Source organism: Amblyraja radiata, chromosome 4 (genome assembly GCF_010909765.2).
Source record: "Amblyraja radiata isolate CabotCenter1 chromosome 4, sAmbRad1.1.pri, whole genome shotgun sequence".
NCBI lineage: Eukaryota > Metazoa > Chordata > Chondrichthyes > Rajiformes > Rajidae > Amblyraja > Amblyraja radiata.
The window spans coordinates 75,147,088-75,168,257 of record NC_045959.1 but is presented as its reverse complement, the minus strand read 5'-3'; the positions used below and the strand labels follow the sequence as shown (position 1 = coordinate 75,168,257).

Genomic DNA, 21,170 nt, shown 5'->3' with positions numbered 1-21,170 from the left:
TTAATATATGTGGTCGAAGGATTTAGTATGTACACCTAAAATACCCATTTAAAAAAAGCTATAGTTCATATTTGGGCGTGCAGTAGTATTCTTAATTAAATACTCGATTTATTTAGTACTACAACAAATATCACCCACAATGAACTGCCGATCAGCTCCGCCATGGATTCCACACACCACAAACTTATGCCCAGGCCCGCACCGCACCTCCCTTCAAATAAAATCCTATTAAATCACAGCCAAAGGTAATTTTTTTTGCTGGATCACAAACGTCTGCTCTTCACGCCGAAGAGAAAAACGGCTGTAATGACCCAGAAGCAGTTGCATTACCTTTACCCTATGACCTATGGAGGACGTGGACGGGAACGGCAGCTGGAAGGTGCAAAAACGAGTGGGTTATTGTTGACTGACTGGCGGTGGTAGCAGCGCCCAAAGAGGTAGCGCCCAGGGCTGCGAAGAGTGGGAGCTGTAGACAGCGGAGCCTGGAGCTCGCGCTCCGGGACCCGCGCCCGGGAGGACAAGACTCCGCACCGCGAGCCACGTTAATCTGCAGACAGCGGTAGCAGCAGCAGCTACTGCAAGCTCACTGGGCGCTTTGTCTGCAGCACAGCGGCTGGTTGACGGCCATGGCTCCGATGGGCATACGGCTGTCTCCGCTCGGCGTAGCCGTGTTCGCCTTGCTCACCGTCGGGGTGCTCTATCACTTCTACTCGGGCTTTCTGGCTGGCAAGATCGCCATCTTCAGAAAGATGCCCGGCTCGGAGAGGATCGACCTGAGAGAGATGCTGGCATTGTCGGTGGAAGCCGCCGTCCGAGGAGGGGAAGAAGTGAAGCGGGTGATGGAAGAGGACGAGCTCCACGGCAAAGTCAAAGGGAAGACTAAGGAAGGGGACGATGAGATCCTCACCAACGGAGACCTGAAGTCACATCAAAAGATGTATCATTTAATTAAAAACACATTTCCATCCATACAGGTGAGCGCAGGGGCGCCAGCAAGGCAATGCGGCAGATACAACGGATGCTTTATTTTTTAGGGGGGAGGGGGGAGGGGGGGATGCAGTGAAACTTTCAATTGGATTTCACGTTGAAACGATGTATCGAGTGATGCAGGGGTTTTCCAGATTAAGGTGTAAACAAATATGGCCGGAATAATTTAAAGCGTTTACATTGTTCTCAGGACATGCCAATCACGGGTAGGGTGCAAATTATAACTCCTAGATTTCATATGACATTTCTAATTTAAGCAAGCGTCACCCTAAACAATTTGGATAGTGTTGAAAAAGATGGCTTGTTCTTTCGAAAATACTCTTAAAATTGCACAGATAGCTTTGGTGGAAATTTTTACTTGGTGTTTCCTAGTTTCATGTAAGGCTTATTCAGTACATCCCAGATCGCACATCATTGGTCTTACATACTAATTAGGAATAGGAATGGCTCACTCGGTCCCTCAAAGCTGATCAATGCTGATCTGTTTGTAAATTCAACATTTCCATCTGCTGGTGGTAACCTTTCAACCATCCATACAGCCCCTTTTTGATCAAATATCTGTCTAAGAGTTTAAAGATTCATAAACCTTAGAGATAAACTGAACCACCTTACCAACAACTAGAGATCAGTCCTTAGCTACTATCTACCTCATTGGAAGCCCTCGGACTATCTTTCATTGGACTTTCCTGTATGTTATCTTGCACTAAGCATCATATGTCTGTACACTGTGGTTCGCTCGATTGTAATCATATATTGTTTTTCCGCATGCACTGTACCTCGGTACACGTGGGAATCAACTAAACTGAACTAATCTAAACTAGATTAGTTTAACTAGCAGTGACTCGTGGGGTACCACAAGGCTCGGTGCTGGGACCGCAGTTATTTACAATATACATCAAATATTTTGATGAAGGGATTCAAGGTAACGTTAGCAAATTTGCAGATGACACAAAGCTGGGTGACAGTATGAACTGTGAAGAAAGAGGATGCTATGAGACTTAGATGACTTGGACAGGTTGGGAGAGTGGGCAGATGCAGTTTAATAATGTGGATAAATGTGAGGTTATCCACTTTGGTAGCAAAAACAGGAAGGCAGATTACTTTTTAAATGGTGTCAAGTTTGGAAAGGGGAAGTACAATGGGATATGGATCCTTGTTCATCAGTCAATGAAAGTAAGCATGCAGGTACAGCAGGCAGTGAAGAAAGCGAATGGCATGTTGGCCTTTATAACAAGAGGAGTTGAGTATAGGAGCAAAAAGGTAATTCTGCAGTTGTATAGGGCCCTAGTGAGACCACACCTGGAGTATTGTGTGCAGTTTTGCTCCCCTAATTTGAGAAAGAACATTCCTGCTATTGAGGGAGTTCAGCATAGGTTTACAAGGTTAATTCCCGGGATGGCGGGTCTGTCATATGCTGAGAGACTGGAGAGGCTGGGCTTATATACTCTGGAGTTTAGAAGGATGAGAGGATATCTTATTGAAACATATAAGATTACTAGACTAAGTGGGACCCGTTGGGTCCCAGCATCACACAGGAGGGCTGGTCATCCAACGCAATATTCCACCTCTCCACCAATTCTAATATTGGTGGCCAGTTTGTGGGGGGGGGGGCTTTCTGGAGTGCTAGGCCGAGTGTTGTGGGCTGAAGGGACTGGTTTCCAGAGGGCTAGTATGCAAATTGTGCGCCAAATGGATTCTTGGGCTGGCGTCTCAGTCAATCAAGCCTATTGTGCTGGCAACTCACTCACGGCTGGTGGGCTGGTAGTTGACTCACGGCTAATCCTTGAAATTCTATTTCAAGCAGGGTATAAGGCCACCAAATTCAAGTGCAGTTTCTTACCACTTCTAGCAGGGTGCAAAGCCACTAAAGACAGCGAGTCATGACCTCTCCCTCCTCCATCTTGCAGAGACTGAGCCACACCCACATTTCCGGGTTTTATAACCCCCCCCCCCCACCGGAAAAGGTGTGGCTTTCATGGAGTGATTGACGAGAGAGATTCTCAACATTTTTTTTTAAACTAATAACACTTTTATTTTTCATTGATGGGAAGAATTCTCTGCATCTGCTCAGCGGAGGGGGACTGAGTAAGATGGCCAAAAATCACAGCCGTAAGTGGTAGCGTTTTATCTAAAATCAATATACAGTGCAAACAGGAAGTAAGTGCATTTACAGTAGTGCCTTTTAACTTCAAGCCAAAGCACCCAATCCACCATTTGCAGTAAGTAGTGCCTTTCAACTTCATGCCACCATTTGCAGTAAGTGGTGCCTTTCAACTTCAAGCCAATGCACCTACGCCACCATTTGCAGTAAATAGTGGCTTTCAACTTCAAGCCACACCCAAGCCACCATTAGCAGTAAGAGGTGCCTTTCAACTTCAAGTCAAAGCAACCAAGCCACCATTTGCAGTAAGTAGTGCCTTTCAACTCCAAGCCACACCCAAGCCACCATTTGCAGTAAGTAATGCCTTTCAACTTCAAGCCACACCCAAGCCACCATTTGCAGTAAGTAGTGCCTTTCACCTTCAAGCCACACCCAAGCCATCATTTGCAGTAAGTAGTGCCTTTCTGGAACGCTAGTATGAATCATTTTAGAACCAATAGACATTTTTTGCAAGCCTTAGAACCAATAGACATTGTTTTGCAAGCTTTAGAACCAATAGACATGTTTTTACAAGCTTTAGAACCAATAGACATTTTTTTGCAAGCTTTAGAACCAATAGACATTTTTTTGCAAGCTTTAGAACCAATAGACATTTTTTTGCAAGCTTTAGAACCAATAGACATTTTTTTGCAAGCTTTAGAACCAATACATTTTTTTGCAAGCTTTAGAACCAATAGACATTTTTTTGCAAGCTTTAGAACCAATAGAGACACTTTTTGCAATCTTTAGAACCAATAGAGACACTTTTTGCAAGCTTTAGAACCAATAGAGACACTTTTTGCAAGCTTTAGAACCAATAGAGACTCTTTTTGCAAGCTTTAGAACCAATAGACATTTTTTTGCAAGCTTTAGAACCAATAGACATTTTTTTGCAAGCTTTAGAACCAATAGACATTTTTTTTGCAAGCTTTAGAACCAATAGACATTTTTTTGCAAGCTTTAGAACCAATAGACATATTTTTGCCAGCTTTAGAACCAATAGAGACATTTTTTTTGCAAGCTTTAGAACCAATAGACATTTTGTGCAAGCTTTAGAACCAATAGAGACACTTTGTGCAAGCTTTAGAACCAATAGACATTTTTTGAAAGCTTTAGAACCAATAGACATTTTTTTGCAAGCTTTAGAACCAATAGACATTTTTTTGCAAGCTTAAGAACCAATAGACACTTTTTTGCAAGCTTTAGAACCAATAGACACATTCTGCAAGCATTTTAGAACCACTAAGGGCACTTACATTTGAGTAGACATGTGTTCAGTGTTATTCACAGCTCAGAGAAACGTGACCCTCTGCCTTCCTCCATCTTGAAGAGACTGTGTGGCACACCACTTCCTGGTTTTATAGTCCCTCCCGCCAGCGGGGGCAGCAGAGAGAATGGGGAATTTTGTAAAAACATTAATATCTCTGTCATTTTTAATCGACGGGAAAAATCCTCGGCACACATGCGGCGGAGGGGGGCTCTGAGCAAGGTGGCCAAAAATGGCGGCCGTAGGTGGCGGCGTTCTCTCGGAAATCGCAGCAAAGATGGCCAAAACCGGTCAAGAACAGATTTTTAGTAATATAGATAGATAGATGCTCTGATTTATAAAGGCTAGCATACCAAAAGCTTTCTTTACCACCCTATCTACATGAGATTCCACCTTCAGGGAACTATGCACAGTTATTCCTAGATCCCTCTGTTCCACTGCATTCCTCAATTCGCTACCATTTACCATGTACGTCCTATTTTGATTTGTCCTGTCAAGATGTAGCACCTCACACTTATCAGCATTAAACTCCATCTGCCATCTTTCAGCCCATTCTTCCAAATGGCCTAAATCTCTCTGTAGACTTTGGAAATCTACTTCATTATCCACAACACCACCTATCTTAATATCATCTGCATACTTACTAATCCAATTTACCACACCTTCATCCAGATCATTGATGTACAGTGGACATAACACAGATCCCTGAGGCACCCCACTAGTCACCTGCCTCCAACCTGACAAACAGCCATCCACCATTACTCTCTGGCGTCTCCCATTCAGCCACTGTTGAATCCATCTTGCTACTCCTGCATTTATACCCAACAATTGAACCTTCTTAACCAACCTTCCATGAGGAACCTTGTCAAAGGCCTTACTGAAGTCCATATAGACAACATCCACTGCTTTACCTTCATCAATTTCCCTAGTAACCTCTTCAAAAAATTCAAGAAGATTAGTCAAACATGACCTTCCAGGCACAAATCCATGTTGACTGTTCCTAATTAGACCCTGTTTATCCAGATGCTTATATATATTATCTCTAAGTATCTTTTCCATTAATTTGCCCACCACTGAAGTCAAACTAACAGGTCTATAATTGCTAGGTTTACTCTTAGAACCCTTTTTAAACAATGGAACACCATGCGCAGTACGCCAATCCTCGGGCACTATTCCCGTTTCTAATGACATTTGAAATATTTCTGTCATAGCCCCATGCTATTTCTACACTAACTTCCCTCATTGTCCTAGGGAATATCCTGTCAGGACCTGGAGACTTATCCACTTTTATATTTTTCAAAAGTGTCAGTACTTCTTTTTCTTTGAATCTCATAGTATCCATAGCTACTCTACTTGTTTCCCTTACCTCACATAATTCAATATCCTTCTCCTTGGTGGAGTTTTACAAACTCCAAACCATCCAGCTCATTTACAGAATGTGTTTCCCAGTCTATGTGTGGAAAATTGAAATCTCCCACAATCGCTACCTTGTGCTTACTACTAATATCTGCTATCTCCTTACATATTTGCTCTTCCAATTCTCGCTCCCCATTTGGCGGTCTATAATACACCCCTATAAGTGTTGCTACACCTTTCCCACTTCTCAGTTCCACCCAAATAGCCTCCCTCGACGATCCCTCCAATCTATCCTGCCAAAGCACTGCTGTAATATCCTCCCTGACAAGCAATGCAACACCTCCACCTCTTGCCCCTCCAATTCTATCACACCTGAAGCAACGAAATCCTGGAATATTTAGTTTCCAATCACAGCCCTCCTGCAACCATGTTTCACTGATCGCCACAACATCATACTTCCAGGTATCAATCCAGGCTCTAAGCTCATCCACCTTTCTTACAATGCTCCTAGCATTAAAATATGCACATTTAAGAAATCCACCGCCTCTTATTCTCTGTTTATTTTCTTTTTCTTCTTTCTCCCCTAGATTTTGGGTCCGAGTGCTTCCCTTCTCTGCCTCCTGCCTCACACTCTGTCTACTAGCTTTCTCTATTTGAGTCCCTTCCCCCCCCCCCATTCTAGTTTAAAGTCTCCCCAGTAGCCTTTGCAAATCTCTCCACCAGGATATCGGTCCCCCTCGGGTTCAAGTGCAGCGCGTCCTTTCTGTACAGGTCACACCTTCCCCAAAAGAAGTCCCAATGATCCAGAAACTTGAATCCCTGCCCACTGCACCAGTCCTTCAGCCACGCATTTGTCCTCCACCTCGCTCCATTCCTACTCTCACTGTCGCATGGCACAGGCAGTAATCCTGAGATGGTTACTATTTTGGTCCTTTTCCTTAACTCTCCTCCCAACTCCCTAAATTCTTCCTTCAGGACCTCTTCTCTTTTTTTACCTATGTCATTGGTACCTATATGTACCACGACCTCAGGCTCCTCTCCCTCTGATTTCAGGATATCTTGGACGCGTTGAGACACATCCGTGACCCTGGCACCAGGGAGGCAGACTACCATCCGGGTCTCCCGACTGCGTCCACAGAATCGTCTATCCGACCCCCTAACTATAGAGTCCCCAATCACTATTGCCCTCTTTTTTTCCCTACCTTTCTGAGCAACAGGGCCGGTCTCTGTGCTTAGTGTACTTCTAAACTCCAGCGGGTACAAGCAGGCACTCACTTGTTACATCTTCCCACAATAAACAGTAAAGACTGGTTTCTTCCCATTCCTTTAGTTGTAAGATGATCAATTTTCTGATAACCAATATGTTATCAGCTTCCCCATGTTCTTTTATTTTCCACAATGAACCTTTGAAGCAGCACCTTATCAAATGCTTTCTGAAAATCTAAGTATGGTACATCTACTGGTTCTCCAATATTCACAGCTCGTGTTACTTCAAGAAACAATAAATTCATAGACTGTGGTTTCCCTTTCACAAAATATGCTGGCTTAGTTTGATTAACATGACTTTTTTCCCAAGCCTTACATCAGGAAAATAGTTGAAAATTTTTAGGACAGGTTTTTTGGGGGGGATTTGGAAAAGCATGGAAATTAGGGTTAGCCTGCATGTTTTTGTGTGGGAGAGCATCAGTCTCAATTTTTTTTTAGTGACAAAAATGCAGGTAGGACAATGGAGGTGGTCTATATAGACTTTAGTAAAGCATTCGATGAAGGTCCTCATAGTTTGCTGGTCAAGGACATTAAGAGATCCATGATGAGTTGGTAAGAAATAGGTAGAGCTGTAAATAATGTGAACAGCAGGATATTGATCAATTGAAAATTTTGGCAGATAAATGGCAGATCTGCATAAGTGTGAGGTGCTACATTATTTTACGTCATATGTAAGAGGAAAGTTATGTGTAGGAAGTAACTGCAGATGCTGGTTTAAACCGAAGATAGACACAAAAAGCTGGAGCAACTCAGCAGGACAGGCAGCATCTTAGGAGAGTAAGAATGGATGCCGTTTTGGGTTGAGACCCTTCTTCAGACTGGTTTGACATAAGGGAAATAAGATATAGACAATGATGTGGAGAGATAAAGAGCAAATAATAAAAGATATGCAAAAAAGTAATGATGATAAAGGTCATTGTTAGCTGTTTGTTGGGTGAAAACGAGGTTAGTGTGACTTGGGTGGGAGTAGGATAGAGAGAGAGGGAATGCCGCGGCTACCTGCAGTGAGAGAAATCAAGATTCATGCCACTGGGCTGTAAGCTGCCCAAGAGAAATATGAGATGCTGTTCTTCCAATTTGCATTTAGCCCCACTCTGACAATGGAAGAGACATAGGACAGAAAGGTCTGAGTGGGAATGGGAGAATTAAAGTGTTTACAAATCGGGAGATCAGGTAGGTTCAGACGGGCTGAGTGAAGGTGTTCGTTAATTATATTTGTATATTGTCACTTATACCGAGGTACAGTGAAAAGCTTTTGTTGCGTGCTAACCAGTCAGTGCAAAGACAATACTTGATTACAATCAAGCCATTCACAGTGTACAGATGCGTGGCAAAGGGAATAACGTTCAGTGCAAGATTAAAGCCTGTAAAGATCATCCGAGGGTCTCCAAAGAGATAGATAGTAGTTCAGGACTGTTCTCCACGTGATAGGATGGTTAAGTTGCCTGATAACAGCTGGGAAGAAACTGTCCCTGAATCTGCAGGTGTCCATAGTATACGATATATGGCAGGACCTTCAGGAGCATTGATATACAGAAGGATCTAAGGTTGCAAGTTCATAGTTTTCTGAAAGTGGCAACACAAGTGGAAAAGGTTGTAAAGAAGGCCTCTGTGGTAACTGAGTTACTCTGCATTTTGGGTCTATCTTTGTTGTAAAAAGCATCTGCAGTTCCTTCCTACATATTTTGTCTGGTCCACTGTGAAATCTCCACAAGGTATACCTACTTTGAATAAGTTCTCCTCCTCTCTGTGGTGGGAGTTCTGCAACATCTTCTCTCACTGCTTCCCCTCTGTGATTCCTCCAGCTCTCTGTAGCTTTTCATACCTCTAGTTTCCCTCTCCCCTGACTCTCAGTCTGTAGAAGAGTCTTGACCTGAAACATCACCTAATCCTTTTCTCCAGAAATGCTGCATGACCCGCTGAGTTACTCCAGCATTTTGCTTAGCTTTGATGTAAATTATCTGCATAATTCTTCTGCTAACTCCTTGTGTTCTGGTGTCTTCAAACTCATTTTCAATTTTTTGCTTTCTTATTAATCTTTGTCATTTTTAGTCTGTTTTTTGTAATCTGTCTGCTATTCTAGTCTGCCAACTGCCATATATAATTATGTGTTTTTTCTTTAACTTCAATGTTATCTTTAACTTTCTCCGGTTAACTGTGGATTTTGAGACTCCCTTTGGAAATTTTCATTTTTCAAACAAACATATCTATTCTTTGTACCGAGAGAAAGATTTCCTTAAATAGCCGCCACTGCATCTTGACTGACTGATCCCTTGAAGTACTTTGACAGTTCACTTTTGCTAATTCAGCTTTTCTGTACTCGGAGTCACCCCAATTTATGTTTCAAATACAGGATGTAGTTTCATTCGTGTCCCTGCCCCTTTCATTTTATTGAAAATCTAAAAAATAAACTATGGATGCTGGAAAGTTGAAATAAAACAAAAAATATTAGCAACATGCAGGTCAGCTGCATCTGTGGGAAGAGAAACGTAGATAAGGTTTCGGGTCATAGACCCTTCGCCCGAACTGTTGTAACCAGAAGTCTCCGATCTGAAACATTAGCTCTGTTTTTCTCCCCACAGTTCCAATCTGACATGAGTGTTTTCAGCATGTTCTGTTATTTTCTAAAGTCACCCTTATCATTTGGAGGAACAGCACCCCATATTTTGCTTGGGCAACTTACACCCCAGCGGTATGAACATTGACTTCTCTAACTGCCTTGCTTTCCTTATCTCTCTATCCCACCCCTTCCCAGTTCTCTGACCAGTCTTACTGTCTCCGAACTACATGTTGTTACCTTCTCCCAGCTAGCAATGATCTATTCTACATTTTCCTTGATCTCCATTCCCGTTGTCCTATTTTCACACCTTACACTTCCTTATCTATATATCCCTCTCCCCTGACATCAGTCTGAAGAAGGGTCTTGACCCGAAACATCACCCAGTCCTTCTCTGGTACAGCGGTAGAGTTGCTGCCTTACAGCGAATGCAGCGCTGGAAACCCGGGTTCGATCCCGACTACGGGTGCTGTCTGTACAGAGTTTGTACGTTCTCCCCGTGACCGCCGTGGGTTTTCTCCAGATCTTCGGTTTCCCTCCACACTCCAAAGACATACAGGTTTGTAGATTAATTGGCTTGGTAAATGTAAAAAATGTCCCTTAAAGGTGTAGGATAGTGTTAATGTGCGGGGATCGCTGGTCAGCGCGGACCTGGTGGGCCAAAGGACTTGTTTCCACGCTGTACCTCTAAACTAAACCAAAGATGCTGCCTGTCCTGCTGAGTTACTCCAGCATTTTGTGTCTATCTGTCCATAATACTGTCGGCAGGTGTGAACCTACCAGTTCTTGCGGAGATGATGCAATGGTTGTGTTGCACAATACAATGGCAGGTGTCCATGTTGACAGCAAGGACGTGCTCAATCTCACTGTGCATCACTAATATTTGACTATACTGGATGAATTCAGAATAGATTCAGTTGCTGAAAACTGGGTGTCAGCAGTAGCATAATCGTATTCCATCACAATGTGTAACTCATTCTCCTTATATCAAGCCAGAGTTCCAATGAGTGTAGAAGAACAGGGCATGCGTTGCAGCAGCTGTACATTAAAAATGAAGTGTCAACGGGAGTATAAAAAACACGCAATGAACAATGTATGCACTCTTGACCTTTTCCTAATGTTAAGTGGAATGAATCAAATTTGTTAGGCTGGCTTCAGGGATGGGGGAAGGTTACAATTGACTATCCACTTAACTATTTTGACCCTAGTGGGCTGCGAATTCTTTATTCATCATTTGTTCCCACATAATTGGTTCACCCATCCTTGAGGATGGGATGTTCACATAACCTCCTCCACATTTCATCAGTTGTTTAATAGTGCACTAATATTCATAACATGACGAGACATCAATGCAGAACCTTATCTCCAGACATTTCACACTGGCTCTGTACACTTGCCGTTAGGAGCACTGGATATAGCAAAGGCTATGGAACTTGTTTCTGAAAATCAATCGCCTCATCCCAGAACACCACTTCCTATGGCAGTGTGCTGGATTTAACCATTTACAGTAAACTAATTTTCCAATACAAGGGAAGAAATTGAAATATTTGATGATGATTACACAATGTTCAGAAGATAGACACAAAAAGCTGGAGTAACTCAGCGGGACAGGCAGCATCTCTGGATGAAGGAATGCATGACGGTTTGGACGCGAAACATCACCCATTCCTTCTCTCTAGAGATGCTGCGTGTTCCACTGAGTTACTCCAGCTTTTTGTATCTACCTTTGGTTTAAACCAGCATCTGCAATTCCTTTTGACACATTACACAATGTTCAACTCCATTTACTGTTTGTTGGGTAATAAAGTTGTTTGTCTACGTGCAGTATATTGGGACAATATTTGGATGCGATCTGACAGTAGCCAGCAATATTTGTGTCACAAATGTCACTGACCATCTCCAGTAAAGGGTTATCCCATTGCCTCCCTTTGATATTCAATGCAATGTCATTGTGAAGTCCTCCATTATTAACATGTTTTTGATAATTATTGACAGTGCTTTAGTAAAACTGGTTTCAAGTGCTATTGCTTTAAGAACAGATCAGCTTCATATCGCACAAGAAACGATTTCCCCAAAGCCTTTCTATTTTCCACAACTGCGTTATCTCCACTTGCCAGGATAAAGTATCCATCTTTATTCTGGTATTACTAAATATCAAAGCATTTGGGTCATTAACTAAATTTAAAGCCCAGGATACTATTATCAATATACAGTGATCTTGTTAACTTTCTGGGAACGAACAAAAAAGCAAACATTATAATAACCAGGAAAAAATTAAATAATACAGGTATGAGATTTCTCTGCGGATTTCCATGGATTTTACAATTCGGTAAGCTTCACCGTTGTGATGCCCCACTTCACGCCTCCGTGGTGCCGACCCGGGCCACAGACGCAGGGGCAGTCTGCCGCTTCGTCCGTCCGGGTCTTCTACTCGCGAGGCCTCGGCCGGGGTTCTATGTGGCGATCTAGGAGGCATCGAGACCGCGGCACTTCGATAAAGGCCTCTGGTCGCATTCCCAAACCACAGCTGCGGCCCGTCGGGATGCCTTCTGGCCGAGCGGGCCATCAGGAAGCCTTCTGGCTGCGCAATAAAATGTATTGTTGCATTTCCAACGGACTCGCCATTGAGTCAGCAATTAGCATTCCTTAATTGTCACTGACTGCAAATTCTGTCAATCAGAAAATGTTCAGCAATAATAATAAGATAAAAGATTATTTGCTTCTTTTTCTTTTTTTAAGATAATTTGACCATAGATCAAAAAAAATGAAATCTTTAATTTTAAATTTTGGGAACTGTTATTTTCAAATAATGTTTTAAATTCCAGGTTGAGATGTTAATATTTTGTCCACTGTACTTAATTTGACTGAGTAGCTATGTAGCACAATATGATCATCTTTGAAGTAGATGGATCATAATTTTCATCCTAACTGTTACGAGTTGGATTTGAAATTAATTTGTCGTTTAAATGCAATGGTAAAGGATACCTCAATAATTAGAGTAAACAAGCAAGGAACAGGTAGCATGTTACAAGTAGGTGCAGGTGTAATATAAAATATTTTCAATATGACTTTAAGTGTAAACAAGCAAGGAGTTGGTGTCATTTTAAGGTATGATTATCACACTTTTTCTGTGTAAATTAAGAAGTGACAAGCAAGTAAAATGTGTTATTTTAAGGTACAATTTAAAAAATGACAGTATAAATTAAGGGTAAACTGGCAAGAAAACTGTCATTTCAAGGTACAATTATAAAAAAAGTCTGCATAAAGAAGGCACTGCCCCCTTTTACCCCGCCAGGGGTGTTGCCCCTTGGAACCCTGTCAGGGGGCAATGCCTCCTGGACCCCCATCTCTCTTCCTCTTTTTTTTCCTGTCTCATGCCTGACCCATTTGTCCATATTTGATCCATATACCTTTAAACATTTCCTATCTATTTACCTGTCCAAATGTTCCTCAAACGTTGTTATTGTACCTGCCTCAACCACTTTCTCTAGCAGCTCATTCCATATGGTCCCACCCACTTTGTGAAAAAGCTGCCCCTCCGGTTCCTATTAAATCTTTTCCCTCTCACTTTAAACCTTTTCTCCCCTCCTGTTCTTGATTTTCCCAACCCTGGGAAAAGGTTGCCTGCGTTCATCCTGCCCTTCATGATTTTATACAACGCTGTAAGATCACCCCTCAGTCTCTCAGGAAAAAAGTTCTAGTTTAGAAATTGCCTTGCATCTAAATTTCCAATACCTTTCATAATGCTTGTAAATAACTTTGGCAATTATGCCTACAATGTCCCATGCCCTTGCATTATTGATTGGTGCAAGGGATTGTTGTGGTAAGATGTACATTTTTGCCATTTATTTCAAACATTAATTTCACAGATATTTAAATTTAAAGCTCTAAGATTAATTTACCATCAACAGATTGTGCTATTCAAAATATGACATTTGGAGGAAAGAGAATGTACATGGAAGGAAGGGACAATTTAAAGGGTTCTATTTACAGACAAATTTGCAGCAAGGCAAATGTTTTAATTATGGTGCAAAAAAAACCTAAGCACGGTTAGAATAAACACGTTGAATATTTCTGTGAGCTGCAATTAGATAAATACTTTAGTCTGCAAAAGGTTTACACTATCCTACTTGCCCCCTATTCTTTTCCAGTCCCTACCAAAGTCCAAATTAGAAGTCACAGGAAAATGAGTTCATGGTGTGGTATTGTTCGGGAAGGCATATTTCTTGATTATTCTAATGGTACAATTAAATATTTGTTTGTAATCTTTGTAAATCAAACGACTACCTTCTACAGTGATAGCACAATGTATCTAAGGATCTTGCGGTCCAAGTCCATAGCTGCGATGAAAGTGGCAATGCAAGTACTAGTGGGAAAGAGGGTATAGTCGGGGACATTGTCTACAGCAGTCAGGAAGTCACTTTGTGGCTTTAAGTCTTTGGTTAGGCTGGATTTGCAGTATTTTGTGCAATTCTGGTCATTCATTTACAGTAAGCCTTTGGAAAGGGTGCAGAAGAGGTCTATCCATGCTGCCTGGATAGAGAGCATCAGCTACAGTGAGAGGTTGGACAGACTTGGATTATTTTCTCTGGAACATTAAAGTTGAGGGGAGACCTGATATAACTTTATTTAATTATGAAAAGCATAGATAGCTTAAACAGTCAGAACCTATTTACCAGGGTGGAAATGTCAAAGACCTAAATGTATAGCTCTAAGCTGAGAGGGGCAAAGCTTATAGTCCATGGGCCAGAGGGGCCTACCGTGCACCCCCCTATGATCCTACTTCTTGGGTGACATTTTGTTCATTGGTATCTCTTCTGTTGGAAAAATGATGTTCACAAGAAAAAAACCTAATTTGGACTATGGTTTTTAACCCCTTATTTCAATCTATGTCAAAATTGTGTTTTTTCACACTTTGCCCTCTTTCTTGTGGCCCTCTTCCATCATCATATGTCAACCGGAAAGCAAATTCAGATTTTTGTGTGCGAACCTCCACAGAAAGAGCACGCTTTCTCTCTGCAACTCTCAGCCTCTCAGACATGACTTCTGGTACCAATCGCGGAAGCAAACACAGAGATCAACAACCAACTGAGATAAGGAAAAGGGAGGCATGTGTAAAGAAAGCCATTGATACTGCAAATCCTTTTGATGCATATGACAAGACTGGGTCGTATAGATTCTCTTCTGGTGCACGTGTTCCGGCTGAAGTTGAGAAAGATGTCATAAAGGTACTTACCACAAGGAAAGAACAGAAAGAGAAGTTCATCAAAGAGCAACTTGAGAAAAAGACAGCATTCTCCAAACCCATCAAGAATCTGAAGCTCAAAACCATGGCAGAAACAAAGAAAAGAGTGAAGCTGAAAGCATCTGAATGAAAGGTTATAGAGTACAAGCACCAAGGAGATATTGCTTTTCAACTGATGGTCAAAACACAAAGTTCTGGCAGTCAACTCAATCTACGGGAGATTATGAAGTACTCTCTGACACCTGCACCCTAATCCATTGGTACTTCAGACAACTTCTTTGCAAAGACTGATAAATCCAAGGGCCTACACTAGCTATTGAAAGATGTAGACAACTCACAACCTCCTGCTAGTAACAAGATATTGATAGTGGAAGATGGCAATGCTGCATTCTACTATCTCAAAGAGAATCCTGCAAACCTCAGATTGGCATCTAAATCTTCAATGCATTGTCATCTAATGTACCGATATGTACAAACCAGATTCAGTGAACGGACATGGCGTGGGTGTGCGGAGATGAGAATAATCAAAGGAGGAAAGACCAAAAAACCAAGAGATTGGAAGCAGTTCTTGACAAATAATGAGAACAAGAAACAACTCATTGAACTACTTCTTGATGTGTGGAATGAGCAGAATGGGAAAGAGACACTGCAGTCTGAGATTCAATCCCTGAAGTCAAACCAAGAAGAAACAGATTAGCAAGTTATCCTATACTGCAACTGTGGCAAAGAGCAAGGATATGACCACGTACAAGTCAAAAGCCCAGACCGCGATATATTTTTCATATTTGCTTCACAATGCAAACAGCATTCAAGACACTACAGTGTTCTTTGACACAGGGAGAGGCAACAGGCAAAGGCTAATAGATGTCACCCATTTTGCAAAGCAGTCCTCCTCAGAATACTGCTCAGCATTACTTGGACTGCATGCGTTCTCAGGCTGTGACTCAACAAGTGCCTTCAAAGGAATCGGCAAAGTCAAGCCAATCAAACTGATGCAACAGCGTAATAAATTTGTGAAACCCCTGGCAGAGGTTGGTGATTTTCATAGTTGAAGATGATATGGTCCTAATTTAGTGGATTTTTTATGTATCTTTACTAAGAAACGGACTCAATTGCATGTACCAAATTCACAGACCCCAAGAAAGACGGCAAAGTGTGAAAAAACACAATTTTGACATATTGAAATAAGGGTTAAAAAAACATAATCCAAATGAGTTTTTTTCTTGGGAACATCATTTTTCCGACAGAAGAGATACCAATGAACAAAATGACACCCAAGAAGTAGGATCATAGGGGAGGGGGGTGCACGGTGGGCCCCTCTGGCCCTCGGACTATTATAATAGATGAGTGGATAAAGTTTTTTATGCAGAAGATGGATGCCTAAACACCCTACCAAGCGTGGTGCTTGAGGCATAGTTGCATTTAAGAAGCTTTTAGATAGGTGCATGGATATGCAGGGAATGGAGAGATATGGATCACATGCAGGTTGAGGAGATTAGTTTAACTTGGCATCATGTTCTGCATGGACATAGTGGATTGTGGGGCCTGTTCCTGTGCTGTGCTGTTCAATGATGTAGAGGTTAGTGATAGAGGGGTATTCTGACCGAAGTCTGTAACAAATGGTGTATCACAGAAATTGTTGCTGGGACCTTTGTTGTTTGTAATAATGTATATAAAAGACCTGGATGTGAATATAGTTGGTCTGATTAGTAACTTTGAAAACTGCATAAAATTGGAATTGTAGATAATGAAGAAGGTTATCTAAGGATACAGTGAGACCAGGATCAGCTGAAATTTGTGCAGAGCAATAGTCGATGGAATTTAAGCCAGGCAAGTGTGTGGTAATGCACTTTGGGAAGTCAAATTCTGGCAGGACATCAGTAAATGGTAGGGATCTGGCGAACGTTGATGTATAGAGGGGCTTTGGGGTGCAGGTCCATAGCTCTCTGACCATGCAGCACAAGTGAATACGGTTTGCTTGTCTTCTTAGGCTGAGGCATTGGGTATAAGAGTTGGGATGTTATGTTGCAGCAGTTGGACTGAATTTGGAGTGTTATGTACAGTTCTGGCCTATAACTGCAGGAGGGAAGTGGTAGCAATAAAGAGGGTGTGGAAAAGACCTATGGGATGTTGCCTGGAATTGCCTGGAACTATTTAAAAGGTTAGGTTGGCTAGGCTGGGTTTATTCTAACTGGAACACAGGAGGCTGAGCGGGGTAATCTTGCAGTAGTTTATAAAATTACGAGAGGAATAGATAGGATAGATTGTGGGCGTCTTTTTCGCAGAGCACAAATTTAAGGTGAGAGGGGAGACATTTAAAGGAGATCTGAGGGGTAGTTTTCACAGAGGCTGGAGATTATCTAGATCAAGGGAAATCAATGACAGCATTTAAAAGGCGTTTGGACAGGTACTTAGATAGGAAAAACATAGAGATACAGACCTAATAGTGGCACATGGGATTAACATAGATTGGCATCATGGGTGAGAGGGAGGAGGTGGCATAGCCACATTTCTGAGCTGCAAGTATATTTTTCAGACTGCAACCACTAAACATGCTAAGTGTGGGATGTGTCATGTCATCATGCTTTCTCTAAATTTCAATCCAATTTTTATGTTGGAAACTATTTACTAGTTAATATCACAGGAGGAAATTTATGCTCTCAATGTGTTAAGTATTTTCAAGTTTAAAGTTAACAGATGATCAATCAATGGTGATCAACAGATTTTGCAATCTCACATTCTATTATCTGTAAAGAATATCTGTAAAGAATATCTTTAATATTGAAGAAATTCCTTTCCACGTTAATTTTTGAATAGGATATTTTTTCTGAATCTGTTATTGAAAGACTTTTGAATGCTTCTAAGGTTTTTCTCCTTTCGTTGGGAAAGAAAATGTTTTTGAGTCAAATTTAGCTGTGAACTTTCTGAATCAAAGTCTTCATTTTGCTTTGTTTTGTTTCCACTCACTAGCTGCCAACATATTTGATCGTGTCTCATTACCATTTTCTTTTAAATACATTTTTTTTAATTCCAAAGATCTGAAGGGGACATTTTTCACTGCCACATGAGGTCAATTCACTGGATGTTTTCAAGAGGGAGTTAGATTTAGCTCTTGGGGCAAAATAATCAAGGAATATGGGGGAAAAAAGCAGGAACGGGATACTAATTTTAGATGATCAGCCATAATCATATTGAATGGCGGTGCTGGCTTGAAGCAATAGCCTAGAGTATATGCAATAGCCTAGAGTATATGCAATAGCCTAGAGTATATGCAATAGCCTAGTGTATCTGCAATAGCCTAGAGTATACGATCAAGTGTGATAAAAGACGAGTGATTGATGTCCATATTGAAAATGTGGAAGGAATATTTTTTGGACCTATTTTCTATGTTTCGAAGTAATAGTGTTTCTTTATTGAACTGTTTCTTCCCTTTTGGTGCTCTTTGTACCTGCATTATTTTTTGTTTGTGTTGTCCTTTTTAATAACTAAATGAAATAGAAGGCCAGTCCTGTTACATTCCTGGAAAATGGCAGGTGAGATCAGCACATGTAAATGTGTTTTTTGTTGTTGTGCCTCCGCAGAAATTACAATGACACCCAGGAGTAACCTTTCTTGTAACATTGATATGTGCATCCCCGCATTTTATTTTTGATGGTTGCTTTTCCATTTAAAAAATTAAATTTGACATTTACGCTTTTATATCTTTTTGGTTACCAGAAATGTAAAAGGGGGAAAGTTGCAGTAAAAATTCTTGCATTCTTCCCTTAATCATAGACATTCAGTTGCATTACACTTTTTTCCAGTATTTTGCAATTGAAAATAGACTTTAGAAAATAGGTGCAGGAGGAGGCCATTCGGCCCTTCAAGCCATCATTGTGATCATGGTTGATCGTCCCCAATCAATAACCCGTGCCTGCCTTCTCCTCATATCCCTTGATTCAACTAGCCCCTAGAGCTCTATCTAACTCTCTCTTAAATCCATCCAGTGATGTGGCCTCCGCTGCCCTCCGTGGCAGGGAATTTCACAAATTCACAACTCTGAGTGAAAAGGTTATTTCTCACCTCAGTCTTAAATGGCCTCCCCTTTATTCTAAGACTGTGGCCCCGGGTTCTGGACTCGCCCAACATTGAGAACATTTCCTGCATCTAGCTTGTCCAGACCTTTTATAATTTTATATGCTTCTATAAGATCGCCCCTCATCCTTCTAAACTCCAGTGAATACAAGCCTAGTCTTTTCAATCTTTCCCCATATGACAGTCCCGCCATCCCAGGAATCAATCTCATGAACCTACACTGCACTGCCTCAATCACAAGGATGTCCTTCCTCAAATTAGGAGACCAAAACTGTACACAATACTCCAGATGTAGTCTTACCAGAGCCCTATACAACTGCAGAAGAACCTCCTTACTCCTATACTGAAATCCTCTTGTTATGAAGGCCAACATTACATTAGCTTTCTCCACTGCCTGCTGTACCTGCACGCCAACTTTCAGTGACTGGTGTACAAGGACACCCAGGTCTCACTGTACCTCCCCCTTACCTAACCTAACCCCACTGAGATAATAATCTGCCCCCCCTGTTTTTGCCGCCAAAGTGGATAACCTCACATTTATCTATATTATACTGCATCTGCCACGCATCTGCCCACTCATTCAACCTGTCCAGGTCACCCTGCAACCTCCTAACATCCTCTTCACAGTTCACACTGCCACCCAGCTTTGTGTCATCCGCAAACTTGCTAGTGTTGCTCCTAATTCCCTCTTCCAAATCATTAATATATATGGTAAACAGTTGCGACCCCAACACTGAGCCTTGCGACACTCCACTCACCACTGCCTGCCATTCTGAAAAGGACCCGTTCACTCCTACTCTTTGCTTCCTGTCTGCCAACCCTCGAGCCAAAGACTCACACTACGCACAAGGCCGCTCCCTTAGAGCAGCCTTGCTTATATTGACTGATAAATTACCTAGTTTACCAATTTACAAACCAAATTCCTCAGTTTTAAACTGTTTTCCCTCTGTGAATTACTCACCTTTCCCACGGGCTTCAGCCAATCAGCTCTTCTCCCTGCTAATGGCCTTTACTTAACTGTTTCAAGAATGTGACCCCATTAGTCACATTTTTCAGACTCGAATTCCATATCAGAGACACAGAATTTCTTTATTCCCTGTACTTGGACCACTCTTTTCTTGAATGGGTATGTCCTATATTGTATTTCCCTTATTATTTTAATTATACCTACCATCCCACAGACTGCAATTCATTCCATCACTCCATGATCTGTTGAGATTCATAATGAATCCTTTGAACATCACATTGCCTGCTCCCTCACCACTTGCCTCATCCATGGCTGTGATCCTGAGCACCCTTGGGCCAATTATGCAATTTTTCATTACTCTTCCACCCACCCATTGCCCAAGATCTTTTTCCACTCCCACCCCTCAACAGCAGTACAAGCCCAATTGTCACCTGCAAAGCCAGTTCCTCCTATCACGGACTTGGGGCAGACAAGAATCAGCAGTATCCTCCTGCAGTGTCCATCCAGTGTCCTCAAATGGTAGTAAGAGTATTTCCAGGTGTATTCAGGGTAGCTGATATCACAGTCCATTTATTCTGCTGGTTAATTTTCACTATTTACAAACCTTGGACCTAATTTCATGTCTTTGCAATCCTCTGAAGTCTATGCAACCCATGTTTCTACAGATTGCTGCTTGTATTTGAACTTCTGAATATTATTAAATCCTTTTCAAATATTTTCCCTTCTCAAGTTTTTTCTATTTCCTCCCTGAAGCTGCTGCATCATGCTGATTGCATTTTGTGTCAATGCACCACAATTCAAGCAGCTGTTCTTCAGGTGAAAATCTAGTTGGATTATTTAGAGACACGAGTTAGTTGGAACCTAATTATGATTCCATTTATATGCAGAATTATAAAAGTGTGTAGCACAGAAGGGAGTCACTTGGCTCTGATCATGACAGGCAGGTTGCAAAAACAGGGAATGAAGCATCAATCAGTAAACATGGCCTTCCTGCGGAATGCACCTGCTCTGTCTTATTTCTGTAAATTGTCTGCTTAGAAATTAGCCTGATTGTCGGGGAGTATTTCATAGCAAACTGGATTAGAAAATAAGGGGTCAGCAACTGTTGCTGGGGGTGTCACAGAAGAGAATCATAATATTGACTTTGAAGCTAGGAATGTGTAGACCAAGACTGATGTTTCTGTACAGGAGAGTGTTCTGAAGCACTGAAATAGAGGAGAGAGCTGTTTGCAAGTTAGGTGCTATGCCGTTAAAAACTCCCATTCAACCAGGCCTCGAGTTTTAAAAGACACTTGCTTCTCTTGCTTTACA

The 21,170-nt window shown here is 41.6% G+C and overlaps 1 protein-coding gene across 1 annotated transcript in view; it reads left to right on the top strand.

Annotated features, from left to right (window-relative positions):
- Window positions 1-335: 335 nt before the first annotated feature.
- The window catches only part of bpnt2 (3'(2'), 5'-bisphosphate nucleotidase 2), a 41,848-nt gene continuing 21,013 nt past the window's right edge, over window positions 336-21,170 (top strand). Inside the window, exon 1 of the mRNA XM_033019757.1 lies at window positions 336-974. Coding sequence (XP_032875648.1) covers window positions 627-974 — 348 coding nt within the window. The 5' untranslated portion in view covers window positions 336-626. The remainder of the gene's footprint in view (window positions 975-21,170) is intronic.